At 53.5% G+C, this 13,470-nt stretch overlaps 5 protein-coding genes across 5 annotated transcripts; 4 read left to right on the top strand and 1 right to left on the bottom strand.

Annotated features, from left to right (window-relative positions):
• Positions 1-1,380: 1,380 nt before the first annotated feature.
• Positions 1,381-2,309, top strand: PUNSTDRAFT_139545 (uncharacterized protein; the record flags this gene model as incomplete). Its single annotated transcript, XM_007389260.1, has 5 exons — positions 1,381-1,605; positions 1,659-1,769; positions 1,831-2,108; positions 2,158-2,180; positions 2,239-2,309. 5 exons carry the CDS (start codon positions 1,381-1,383, stop codon positions 2,307-2,309), a joined length of 708 nt encoding a protein of 235 aa, XP_007389322.1.
• A 2,250-nt stretch (positions 2,310-4,559) lies between these two features.
• On the top strand, positions 4,560-5,285 carry PUNSTDRAFT_78170 (uncharacterized protein; the record flags this gene model as incomplete). The annotated part of the gene is made up of 2 exons (XM_007389259.1): positions 4,560-4,606; positions 4,658-5,285. The coding sequence occupies 2 exons, from the start codon at positions 4,560-4,562 to the stop codon at positions 5,283-5,285; spliced, it is 675 nt and encodes a 224-aa protein (XP_007389321.1).
• Positions 5,286-5,520: 235 nt separating this feature from the next.
• Positions 5,521-5,895, bottom strand: PUNSTDRAFT_31403 (uncharacterized protein; the record flags this gene model as incomplete). Its single annotated transcript, XM_007389258.1, has 1 exon — positions 5,521-5,895. A coding segment is annotated over one exon (375 nt), but the record flags the coding sequence as incomplete, so codon positions are not given.
• Positions 5,896-8,461: 2,566 nt separating this feature from the next.
• PUNSTDRAFT_26447 (uncharacterized protein) lies at positions 8,462-8,743 on the top strand (the record flags this gene model as incomplete). The annotated part of the gene is made up of 2 exons (XM_007389257.1): positions 8,462-8,617; positions 8,681-8,743. Coding segments are annotated over 2 exons (219 nt in total), but the record flags the coding sequence as incomplete, so codon positions are not given.
• A 106-nt stretch (positions 8,744-8,849) lies between these two features.
• PUNSTDRAFT_56215 (uncharacterized protein) lies at positions 8,850-10,265 on the top strand (the record flags this gene model as incomplete). The annotated part of the gene is made up of 6 exons (XM_007389256.1): positions 8,850-8,865; positions 8,934-9,067; positions 9,328-9,581; positions 9,634-9,801; positions 9,860-10,029; positions 10,091-10,265. Coding segments are annotated over 6 exons (855 nt in total), but the record flags the coding sequence as incomplete, so codon positions are not given.
• Between the last annotated feature and the right edge of the window lie 3,205 nt (positions 10,266-13,470).

Here is a 13,470-nt window from a genome sequence, read left to right as displayed (position 1 = left end):
TTTCAGCATCCTCAGGCGGTGGACAAGCTTTCTATGGTCTCCTTAGGCTGCTGTATCCACCCTGGCGGTCATCAGGTCAGTCAAGGCAAGGTCGCGTGGTGGCGTATCGCATACCGCGTCGCCGGAACAAGGGCCAGCCACCACGCCAGGGCGGAGATCATCCTCGCAAGTCATGACGATCGACGGGCTGCGAGCCGTGAAGGCCCGAGTACGTGGGCGATGTCGCGTAATCGGAGGGCTGCCCCTTGCTCTGTAAGATGCCGTAACGTCACCGTCAGAAGAGGTGATGCGACCGCGGCGGGTGGTTCGAGCCGCGCCACCAACCAGCAGGGACGATCGAGCTCGACGCGAACGTTCAGCGGGCATAGTTGACGGAAATGATCCTTGCGATCAACGCTTGAGATGGTGAGATGGTGAGGGCGTTCAACGCTATGAGCTAAAGTGAGCATACACGGAGGCATACTTGAGCGGTACGGAAAGCACAATAGACGGAGATGGGTGTCAAGGGCGATATTCTAAGACAAAAAGGCAAGTTAGGCTCACCGTCGATTCATTGCCTATGCCACGACGTCACATTCCCATCATCGGCCGATGACAGAACGGTCACCGTCCAGCCACAATAAAACGTGGATGCCGAACACGGCAGCAACGATATCGTGTTTGGTCAGAGCCGCGCGAAGACAATTGGAGTCGGGACTTCCATTGACGCAGAAACGGTTGGCAAAATTCTAACGGTGCACGTTTACTCCCGAACACATCAGGAGCGATGGCTGCTTCAACCAAGAGCTGTGGGCAACTATATCGCAGCGATTGCCGCTGGCAGGACAAAGTCCCCTCAGATACAACAGCCGGTACAATAAGGAACATGGGAAGGGCACATCGATGTTAATGCGGTATCAGCGCGGCATTCTGTCACTCATCAAATGCCTTCCCCGAGCCATTCGCGGCACAATAAGAAACGCTAAGTACAATAAGACGGCTTGCCATTGTACTGTGATCAATCCCTGTATGTGCGTTACAAACACAACCACTAGATCTCAGTGGGGACGAAGTGGTGTGGGAAAAGCATCCTCGATGGCGTGGGATTGGCGCTGTCGCACGGGCAACGAATCGACGGTGTCTTCGGACGTGGCTTTTGTTATTCATCGCTTTCTTTTGTGCACTCAGTATTGCTCAAATATGCCTCCGTGTACCCTCACTTTGGCTCATCGCGTCGAACACTCCCATCATCCCATCCCTTCTAAGCCTTGATCGCACGAATTTTGATCTCCATCGACTATGCCCGTTGATCGATTGAGTCGAGCACAATGCCCATTGCGGGTTCGTGGTGCGGCTCGAACCACTCGCCGCGGTCCCGCCACCTCTTGGGACGGTGACATTATGGCACCTCACAGAGCGAGGGGCAACCCTCCGAGCGCCCGACGCCGCCCTCGTACTCGCGCGGTCGACGCACTCAGCCCGTCAATCGTCGCGACTTGTGAGGACGATCTTCGCCCTGGTCCGGCGTCCGCCCCTCCAAACAACATTGTGGCCGACGTGGCCAACGCCTCCTTGGACGAAAGCTACCATTTTATTATCTCCTCCGGTTCCGGTGTCGGCGACGCGGTATGTGATACCTCACCGCGCGTGCTTGCCCTGACTGATGTGTTGACCGCGAGGGTACGACAGCATGCGTTACTCAGTCTGTAGGCTCTTGCTTCGAGGCAGTTACTGTCTCCGCCACCGTCACGGCTTCGACCTCGAGCCCCCGGACTCACGACGTGCGTGCGGTGAGCTCCGTTGGCCTGCGACTGCCCTCAAGGTGGTGATCATTTGTTGACATGTTCTCAGCCGCCGTCATTCCGTCTGAAAGACTTTGAGGACGTGAGCGCCCAGCTCGAGGTAGCCAAGGATGAAGCCATTGAGGCCAAGAAAGCGGCAGCCATTGCGCAGGAAGAGAATGTCCAGGCTCAGGAACGTGCTGACGTCGCGCAAAATGCATTGCTACAAGCACGGGATGAGCTGACGCAGGCTCGTCAGCACCTGCAACCCCTTCAACAGAGGCTTTCGGAGATTGAGGACGACCTCCATTGCCAGGTTTGCGCGCAACGCCTCCGGAATCCTGTTACGTAGGTCTTGCAACTTCGTAGGGAATCTGTGAGCTCACGCTTACTTCAGCCTCGCATGCGGCCACACCTTCTGTCGAGGCTGCGTTGCCGCATGGTTTAATGAACACCTTGAACTGCATCGCACGATCAGCGGTCGACCGGTTTACGACCCAGCGCGAATTCACCGGCTCCAAGGGTCTGATGCTTTCTCTCTTCCGTTAAACCTTCAACATGTGGCCGGGGACATTCGACGCAATATGATGTTGTCCTCCGTGCTACGCCTTGTCTTGTCCACGGCAATGCATGATCGTACAATGCCGAGATATAGCTGTCCCGTGTGCCGCCAGCGAGTGAGTGTACATTTCCCTCCTGTACAAGACCTTCCCTAATGTATGCTATTTCAAGCTGACGATACGGCCGACCCTCAATCGTCGTATGAGCAGGCTTGTTGGGCGTTTTCCCGCTGTGCCATACGAAGCATTGGAGGACTCGGAGCACAATTGGCACGATCCAAATCAAGATGTACTTCGCGATTTTTTTCCCGAACCCCTGAACTTCTATAGCGCCCGATGATCCGAGCCTTGCGTATCTGTATCCCACAAAGATAAGGGAACAGTGTTGCTACTATGTCGTTGCGAAGCAAGTAATCGGAAAGCTCCAGTCTGTAAAGCGCGCGTGACACGTCGCGCGTGTCGAGTTCACAATATTAATTCATCTTTGAGATTCACCGTACCCTCCTTTATGGCCTCAGTTTTCGTTGCATAATTGCACTTTCAGGTTCACGGTTTCATGCATTGCCGAACCTTCCTGAGCACCGCCACGCACTGCCGAGGTCGCTAAAGCCACTCACCTGCCTGAAATGGTAGTTCCGCGACTAAAATGCACTGCTGGTGTCTGCTTCGTGCTTTCAGGTTTTGGCTTTTATGCAAATCAGTGTCCCAGCTTTCTGGTCTCCGGTAATACCAAGGTTGACGTGTAGTCATAGATTGTAAGTATTGAGTGTAGCTGTATGCCTTTTAATAGCAACATATACTTAGTTTTACTGTGTATCACACATCACCGAGAGTAGCTGATTAATCTATATTGCAGGTTTTTGGTTGTAGGTTTGCCGTGTCTGAAGCTCACTGATCTACAAGCCCAGGTTCTGGGTTTCTGGCTAAGTGGCTCTACACTCTACACAGCCACTGTTCAGATTCGGGTTTGTCAGGATTGTACTGCGTATATCCAATCAGTAGAGCATTGCTATACTGTCAGTCACTATCTGCCGCTCCGATGGATGCCCATCGTGAATCACAGCTACTTGCAGAATTCCGATCTCGGTATCGTGGTTTTCTCCAGGCAGTTCAGGAGATCGTGCAGAGAGATCCCGCCGAACTTGATCCCCGGAGAATCGAGCAGGTGGGCAATAGCCTAGACGAATGATCTCAACTCATATCATCGGTCTGAGTTTGATCTTTCTTGTCTGTATACTAGAGTCTGATGGCCCACCCAGCATACACATCTCTTTCCCGCAGATGAGTTACGCACGGTAATGCATGGCATTGAGGGCATGAGAGGAGATATCCGTGAACACTATCGTGATACATTGGACGCGTCCCATCATGGTCATCCTACCATTATACAGGAGGCTGCTTCTAGGGGTCCTGGTCGTCCACGGATCTATATCGATGAACAATTCCTCCGTTCGGCCTATAGCCTCTGCTCCACTGCTGCAGTTGCATGCTTTCTGGGAGTTAGCAGGACAACTGTTCGTAATGCACTGTTGGACTATGGCATCGTGGAACCACAACAAGCTCCGTTAAGGAACAGATTACCCAGAGAAAATACTCCTTCTGCCAACCCAGCAGCGGTCGGTCCCACTATTAATTTGGACAATGACCCAAGTAATGGTGACCCCCTCCTTGACCCCGCTACAACCGATGTAGGAGAGGCTCATACAGAAATTCCGCATCAAAGTACTTCCTACACGCGCCCGGTCTCTACATTGTCAGATCAGGACCTTGATGCCCTAATTATCCAGCTTCGCACCCGCTACCGCCGTGCAGGTATTACCATGATCAATGGTATGCTGCTAAATCTAGGACATAGAGTTCCTGGAGAACGCATACAGGAGTCGTTACGCCGCATTGATCCTATTCACCGAACCTTTGATCGTATCCGTATTCGGCGAAGAATATATTCTGTTCCAGGACCTAATGCACTCTGGCATCATGATGGTCAGCATGGTAAGTACTATGCACGATCTACTGCAATTACCAGCGATCTTATCTGTGTCAAGGTCTTATCCGGTGGCGAATTGTGATACATGGGTTTATCGATGGATACTCGCACCTCATCACAGGGTTAAGAGCGAGCAATAACAACCGTGGCCAGACTGTTCTCGATGTATTTCTTGAGGCCGCCTTACAGTATGGGATTCCATCGAGGATACGGGGAGATCACGGAGTTGAAAATATACCGCATGCTGCATGGATGGAAGCCTATCGCGGAGAGCGACGAGGCTCGTACATTTGGGGACGGTATGTGTCTGCCCAAATTTTCAAAAGGGTCTTGATATAACTTCCCACCAGGAGTGTTCATAATGTCCGCATCGAAAGATTGTGGGTGGACGTGACTTCTCAAGTTGGTGCAGCTTGGTCAGAAGCTTTCTACAATCTAGAATTACGTCATGGCCTCGACGTTAATAACTCTAATCACCTCTGGCTCCTCCATTATTTGTTCCTGCCACGGATCAATCAGGAACTCACATTCTTTGCCCAATCATGGAGCCAACATCAGATCCGAATCCGCGGTGGCCCTAACAGATCCCCTGCAGATATGTTCTTTTTTGATATGTATGTGCATGGCGTTCGTGGTGACCAGTTATTGTCTGTTGATGAAGCAATGCCTGAGGATGAGTTGGAGGTGTTTGGCGTAGACTGGGAGGCACTTCGGGACGATAACCTGGCCAATCATATCCAAAATCCTCGCCGCGATCAAGGCGATGGAGGCTCATGGTTAGGTCGCAGTGGCCCACCAGAACATCTTAATTCGGTACCGGTGGACCCACCCCATCAGATACTAGACGATCTACAGAGCCGACATTTCAACGAACTGCTAACACAGTGGTCAGCGCAGCTTCCAAGCTCTTCAGATATTCCCACTCTATGGTCTTATTCTCTCACAATGGCAAGGGTATTGTATGGAGACATGTTTTAGACCTATATAGTCACAGAATATGATACCATAACTAAGTTGCGTCTGACACCTTCCGTTTCCGCTTGACACCCACACCTTTAGAGATAGAGAGTATATCATTAGCGAGCTCATTCAGCTTGCTGAACCTCTTGACGTGCTCCTCCCATCTTGTTGCCTTACCCACTGCCTCGTACTGAGCCAGCGCATCAGGATTGTTCTCCTTCATCCACTTGATAGTGCGCTGGTCGCAAGCATCCCATTGGCATAGTCCGCCCAAGGTGTATTGAGTGAAGGATGCACGGAACTCGTCTTCCTCAGTCACAGGAATGTTGGAGTGAGAAACGCATGCTGATGGGATGGAGGCCTCCGACCTCGGTGGAAATTCGATGACGAGTCTGAGCTCATATAGAACGAGATGGCCACATTTCTTGTGATTGTAGTTGCCAAGCGCCTGAATAGAGCAAAGCCCTCCAGCAAAGTCGCACACATCAAAATGACGCTCGGTGAAAACACATCCTCCGAGGTTGAAAGTCGCCATGCTGAACACAGACTTTGGGAAAGGAAATTGAAGAGAGGGATCAAACTTTTCTGTCCGGCAGACGACATCGTTGTAGTATTTGTACAACTTTGGCGCAGTGTATAGCAGGTTTGCTAATATGGAATAAGCAAGGGAAAGTTTGCATAGTGCACACATTTACTCACTACTTCCGAAGTTTGCCAAACGCTGTACATCTGGGTCAGCTAACAGTTCTTTGAGAGCCTTTCCTCTGTGAACCTGGCCCATGTCCTTGACGAGATTCATGGGACCTTTCTGACCTCCACCCATGGCGACGCCGGTGGTCAGTACTGGAAAGGTGCCCCTTCGGTGATAATCCTTCCCCGGATCAAACCTAGCTTGCAACTTTGGGTCCTTACCCAGATCGTACAGCTTCTTGGCAACGCGGTCACAAGTGGCAGAGAATGCTGGGCCATCATCCTTGTCAGGAGGAGCAGGATGGAAGGCAACCATAATTCGCCCTTCGGAATCGGTTACGACCAAGGGGCGTCTACAAATGGCATCAGCTTGATTCAACACAATAACAGGATGACACTATGTGACATACGAGGCGTCCCACTCAATCAGTTTGAATCCCCGATTCAGCAGATCATCCATATTAGGGACTTCACGTGGGGCAGTAGTATGTCCCTTCCAAGCCCCCTTTGTAGGTGTGTCAATGAAGTCCACCGTCGTTGTAACATGATCAATGTCGGAGAGTTTTCTGGACACGATAACGGCCTTGGCTATATGTGGAAGTCTATCGATGGAGCGCGCCGCAGCTTTATTCTTGGCCTTCCTTCGCATCACTTGGGCCTTCATGTGCCTGTGTTTGTGTGTTCTGAATGAACGTTCGTGAGTGGTATCAGGAAATATTGGTATTTAGCGGCTCACTTTTTCTTATTGCTCTGTCCAGTAGCCAGTCTATGGTATATTAGTACAGTTTATTGTATGTTCGTCGAACACATACCCTGAGTTTTCAACGGGTAGTGCATCAGCACGAACATCACCAATACCGGCATCTTGCTCCGTATCTTCTCTATTGACGTTTTCCTGGGCTTCCGCCGGATCTTCATCCTCCACACCTATGCCCTGCTCCCAGTACTCCAAGGGGCTATCTCCCTGTGCGGCAAGGGGGTCAGAGCCCATCATTTGATACTGCTCCGCATCTCTGACGAGGCTCCTCAGGCTTTGATTGACTTGGATATCGAGATATTCAGCGTAGAACTCGGCATCCTCTGTAGATGGCATGTATGACAGGTTCAGATGTGCTGAGTGCGACCAGAGTGTGTTTGTTGTTGAGACCGAGTTCGCGCGCATGGCCACACAATGCTTGCTTGCCTCCGGCCACGATCCCGTCTCGTCCTGGTATCCGGCTGGAATATGCCCCACAGGGACCTCCGCTAGGAATTATACTTGTGTCGATGGAGAGAGCGCCCTACAATTACCCCCTTTCACTGTCCTCAAGAAATGCAAGAACTGACGCTACACTAGGGGCTCGCGACTGCACCATGGTTTCCCTGCTCTCGACTGTTGTCAGCGCTCCGCACATGGTCGTATCTCGTTAGTATAGGTTCTTATCAACTCTCGGGTGCAAGATTTACTGAATTTTGGACAGACTGCTGGCGCAGAAAATGCGAACGTGCTTCGACGAATGTCACTGAAGGGCAAATCAGACCTGCAAGGACCGGTCGACGACCCGCGAACAACGACAACGCCACGCACCACATGATACCGATACTATCCCCGCATCGGTCATGCAACACCCGCGTTCGGCCAGGAAGACCACCGTGAGGTGCAGCGTCTCGTAGCCTCGCATCACCCGCATCACCCGCTTCCGGTGCTGGAATTGCCCCTGCATCACCTCTAGCCGGACAGCGACACCCTTCCCCACCTCCTGTATGCCGTCGCCAACTTCTTCGAGCATCAAGACACCGGCGTGTCCGAGCACGCCGGGCTCAATATCAACCGACCCGCCAGCAAAGACAACACCAGCGGGCTCGAACAGTCCCCACAAGCGGACGCGCCAGAGGCCGGCACACTTTGCCGACCTCCACAAGCGATGCCGGGGATGCTGCGCACGACGACGGCGATACCGATATTGACATCGGTAACGCCCAGCCTGCGTTTGACTACCCAAACTGCCCGTCTAGCGCAACGCACAGCGGGCTCGCACTACCCGCATCGCCCGCCCCTGGTACCGCTATCACCCACCCCCCGACATTGCCCGCCATGGCGGCCTCCCTCGCTGCCCAGGCCGAGGTCACCGGCATCATCAACCACGACACGGCGAAGAACAGCGTCGCCGTCCATACTTTCGACGCCAACGCGAGCCCTGAGCAGAAGGCCGCCGCGGCCGGGAAAGGCCGCGAGCAACTCTCCAGGGTCGGTAAAGAGCAGAACGGCGGCGGAGCGCACGGTGAGCACACGACATGCATCCGTGCTCGCATGGCACAGAGACGCGGGTGCTAAGAGAAGGAACGATGCCGCAGAACTACCTGTCACGACCGGAGGCGCGACCGTCCTCCCCACCATCATTATCGAAGATGCGGACAAGGTCCAGGCAGACGAAGACGCAGCAGCGAATACCGCACCAGGCGCCGTCACCGGAGCCTCGCAAGTCGAGCCGCCTGGCGGCTTCCCTGAGGGTGCTGCGCCCGCAATCCCAGACTGGTACAAGGTCGGCTGGCGCGCCGTGTCCGGAATCGACGATGGCCCGCTCGACGACGACGAGGCGCGCGACAAGACCGTGCTCGAGATGTTTGTCGCCGAGCAGTTTTACGGCGACTGGTACCACAACGCTGCGCTTATATTCTTCGTACGTCTAGTACGCGTTCATATAGTCTGCCAACGATTGATCTTCGCGCTCGCGCGATAACAGGCCGTGTTCACGTCCCACTTCCTGACGCGTTTTGGCTTCGGCTGGGGCTGGCTCTTCATCCTCCTCTCCGTCTGCAACACGTACTATACCACCTCCATGGCCCGCGTATGCCGACGTAAGCCACTGCAACCTCTCATGCGGACCCAAATAACTCGAACACCACATGCAGACGGAGATTCTGATTGGTATGATACGGCATCTGGGGCCATCTGCCGGGACCGCGCATCTAGGCGCTGAAACCTTCGTTTCCCAGTGACCTTCCTTACGTGTCCCATACATGGCAATTGGGATCTTGATGAACCCGCTCCGCCGAGCAAGCAAGATCTGGACCCACGTGCGAACATTGCCATCGCCAGGATGAACTGGCTTCACGACCGATACAACATCGTTAGCCGGTGAAATTCATCTTTCAGTTCGCACCTAATGGCCTTTCTTCAATGTAGAGCCATGACGATTTCCTCTACACCCTATCTTTATTCGTCTTGGAACCTATAGCAAGTCTACTGCGGTCAACTGAATGCCTGAGACCTAATCGTCTGTTGATAGTGATGGCTGGGTCGATACGGATGGCGGCCTTTATCTCCGCTAGAGCAGCAGGTATGAACAATGCCGTCCTCAATTGAACGTGATCGAGCAGGCGCTTCTAGGCCGGCTTTGTTTTCTGGTCGGAAATCGGTCGCCGAATGGGAATCCATTCCATCCCGGCCACGCTCGATGAGCTGCGGGCTTGGAGCGAAGACTACGAAGCGCGCGCCATGGTTCCGGCGGATAGCAACCTGGTGGTGGTGGAGGTGACCATGGGCGAGCTCCAGAGGCAGATGCACGTATCGAAGCCGCTCCGACCGTTCGCGCATCGTCTGGTCATCACCGTGCTCAACGAGCACACGAGAATCGCGATGATGTACGTGCGGTCCTCCCTCTCTGATCTCACAAAGTAATTTCCCTCACGTCAGGCAACCTGCGCAGCCGTGGTACTTGCATCTGATCACGAAGGCCGTGCTTAACGGTGCGATGCTCTTCCAGCGCTACGTTTTCCTTCCCCGCATCTACCCTCTCCCGCTCGTTCCTCTCGAGGTTCCCGACGTGAAACATGACGAGGTTGCGCGCATGCATCCCACTAGGTCAGTCCTGTGCATCGCTAAGGCCGAATCGCCCTGATCTAGTCGCTCCCGACGACAGGTGGGCGAGCAAACCGTGGTATAAGCCGCAACGGTCCGGTCTGGCCGGTTTCATGGACTGGCTGCTCGTCTGTCTCCATCTCGTCGACGCGGAACATTTCACGCCTGCGGAGAAGTACAAGAAGGAGGTGTATCAGCTCCATGAGATCGGTCCACTCTCACTGGAGAAAGGTGAGTGTATACCCTCTTCCGGGCCTCCCAGTGGCTCATTCAATTGCTCTTGCTTATGAAGTCGGCCATGAGGAGGTGATGCGGAGAGCTGGTGATATGTTGGGTTGTCCGATACCTGCTATATGGGCTGCGGGTTCCTGGGGTAAGCGTTCTCAGACAGTGGCTGCGTGTTAGATTTCTCTGCTCTAATGAACATGATTCTACATACCCACCACCCAGACCCGGAACACGTCAAGCCGAACTTTATCCCGCGCCGAAGCATTGTGACATCATCGTAAGACGAGTTCCGACTTACTTACTGGGAACGGCTGCCGGATTCCGCATCTTATCTCCTGCCTCGAACTGCAACATGGAAAGCGAACGTCCGCTGCAGGGCAAGTTGGCTTTGATTCCGGGATGCACGTAAGTATCAGGCGAACCTCTGTCGCACCTGCGGGCTTGGCTTGTCTTGGATGACATCGACATATGCCCAGCGGAGGGATTGGCAAAGCCACCGCCCTCGCCCTCGCCAAACGGGGATGCTCCATCGCGGTGCACTACCACCGCAACGCCGAGGAGGCCACGAAGCTCGTCGCCGCGCTGGGCGTCAAAGTGGCCGCGTTCCAGGCCGACCTGTCCTCGTACGACGAGGCGCACGCCGAGGTTGTGCGCGAGCTCGGGCACCCTGACATCTTGTAGAACAACTCCGGCATGACAGGAACACGGATCGGGCCCCGGGGAGATATCGGCGACATGAGTGTCGAGGAGTTTGAGCGGACGTGGAGGACGAATACCGGGACCGCTTATCTGGTATGGAGGGTGGGGAGGTCCCCCGCGTCAGACGCCACTCGTCTGCGAGTTTCGGCTTACCACCTTGTTCATGCGCATACACCGCTATAGGTGACGCAGCTGTGCATCCCGCACATGGAAGAGCAGAAATGGGGACGGATCATCTTCTGTTCGAGGTTCGAGCTCTGGCTTCGTCTGCGCCGAAGGTGATCCGCTGCTCACGCTCTTGGCCTACGCGTCGCTGCCGGTGAGCAAACTCGGCTGCTATCAGTTTTTTTTTTTTTTTCGTAGTGTGCTCATTCATATGCGTCTCAGGAAAGGGAGGTGTCATCGGTTTGTCGATGGCCATTCGTGTACTGGCGGCTGACGTGATTGCGCTGACCACCGGCGGAGTCGTTAGGGCCGCACTACGCCAGCTCCAAATCCGCCATGCACGGCCTGGTGCACTGGATCGCGCAGAGATACGTCAAAGACGGCATCGCGAGTGTCCCATCTCCCTCTCTCTCCGGTGCTTCACCGTGAACTCACCCCGTGGGCGACAGACGTGCAACGCGGTGGCGCCGGCGCTGATCGTCGGTAAATGATCTGTATCGCCGATCCTTCGACGTTGGAATTCACCTTGGATCCTTCTTTTTTTTTCTCCTTTCAAGGGACGACGATGATGGCCGACCCGCCAGATGAACACAAGGTCTGTTGACTCTCGGTGCTTAAATCCGATCAGAGAAAACGGAATTTGACGCGCGCGCGCCAGAGGCTCATGTCTGATAACAAGTATCGTGATTTCCAAATGAATTGTACCAACTTCCACATGTTTTCAAAGTTGCATCGAAGGCTCGTGCGTGCAAGGCCGAATATACTGCTCCCTAGAGCCTTAGTCCTCGTCAATCCTTCTGCGTATAACCCCGATTGCGGTCGACTTAGTCGAAGCCATCTTGTTCTGCCTGTCCGAGCGCATTTTGTGAATAAACACTTCCTGAGGTCCTTGGTCAGCACTGGATGACATTATCGCAGGAGACGTTACTTCTTGATATGTCTGGTCCAAGATTGCAATCGAGCGCGGGCCGATCTCCGTACGAAACTTTTTGTTACGAGTTTTCATCGCCCAGAACGAGACCTCTATCTCTACTATATGTCCCCGATGTTAACACTTCAAGGCGTAGTCCGGTGCAATACTCTGTGAATAGAATCATCAATAATGCCTTGAAACAGACACATTTCTCAGTACCCACCCAGACAATCTCTCTTCTCAATATACATGTATCTCGTTGTCATCGAGATACAAGGCATTGCCTTGAACCCATCTCAGAATCCCGGCATGATCGAGTTCCGCGGCTATTTCTACGCTCGGTGTCTGCGGCGAGATCCCGTCTGCGTTGGGCTTCGTAAACATTGGGTTGGTCAGTCGGATCGCTGAATATGAGCTGTCGCCAAGGTAAACATCTCTTGATTCAAGGGGAAGAGCGAGGTCGGTGGAAGGTGGCTCTTGAACATATTATAGACAACAGCACATGAGTCCAGGAAATTTTCGAACTCCTGGCTGTTGAAACCGGACAACAAGCTAGCTGAGGCGAGGCGGCGTGTAACGACAAGGAGCGAAACTAAATGAGTAAACCGTGTGAAAGGGATAACGAAGATGTGGGAGAGAGCCGCCGCGCCGGTGGGCCCGTCCGACCACGCGCGGCCAACCTGCGCACCGTGTTTGGAAAAGGGAATTCAGTAACACTGAATCAAACGGTGCGAACGCCGTAGGGCGGGAAGGGTGGGAGACACAAAAACGACGCGGGAGGTGAGAAAGGATGAGCAGCTGCGCGACGTGCGTGCGGGCTCAGCCTTTCTCGCCCAGGCTAGCTTGTCCCTTCTGCAAGGGTGCATTTCAGAACTTTTGCGTCAATACGAGCTGGAGACACTGACTACACGAGTCATGACGTTGACATTAAACCTGGAAAGCCTCATGGGGGAAAACCGCGGTCCTGAATTGGCCATGTGACATATTTGCGATGTGACCATGCGTTACGCAGGGCCCTCCACCGAATATTCACACGCTATTGTGACTGTATGTACGGTGACGGTTCTGTCCTCGCCCAATATTGTGGGACTGTGGCGCCGTCGCACGGGCAACGAATGGACGGTGAGCCTAAGATGTCTTTTTGTCCTCGGATGTGGCTCATGATATTCGTCGCACTCGGTATTGCTCAAATATGCTTCTGTGTACTTTTACTTTGCCTTATCGTCTTTAACGCTCTCATCATCCCATCCCTTTCGAGCGTTCATCGTACGAACTTTGATCTCCATCAACTAAGCCAGTTGATCGGTTGAGTCGAGCACGATGCCTTTTACTGGTTCGGCTCAAACCACTCTCCGCGGTCGCGTTACGTTCTCCTGCGGCGAGTCGCAACTTTTCGGCACCATACAGAGCGAAGGGCGAATTTCCGTTTACCCGACACCGTCCCCGTACTCATGTAGTCACGGCTCGAAACTCGTGGATGTTCACAATTTTTGGCATGACGTTCGCCCGCGACCACCGATATGGCAAAGAATCGCGATAAGAACACCACCGAACAATCCCGTACATGAATATATCGACTACGTGTTCTATTAGACCTTGGTTGAAGCGCTCAACTTCCTCTGCAACGTGTACATCTCACAGGAGATCATGCAGTCCAGTCTCATAGG

The sequence above is a fragment of the Punctularia strigosozonata genome (genome assembly GCF_000264995.1).
Source record: "Punctularia strigosozonata HHB-11173 SS5 unplaced genomic scaffold PUNSTscaffold_27, whole genome shotgun sequence".
Classification (NCBI taxonomy): domain Eukaryota; kingdom Fungi; phylum Basidiomycota; class Agaricomycetes; order Corticiales; family Punctulariaceae; genus Punctularia; species Punctularia strigosozonata.
This window is presented reverse-complemented; position numbering and strand designations above follow the sequence as displayed.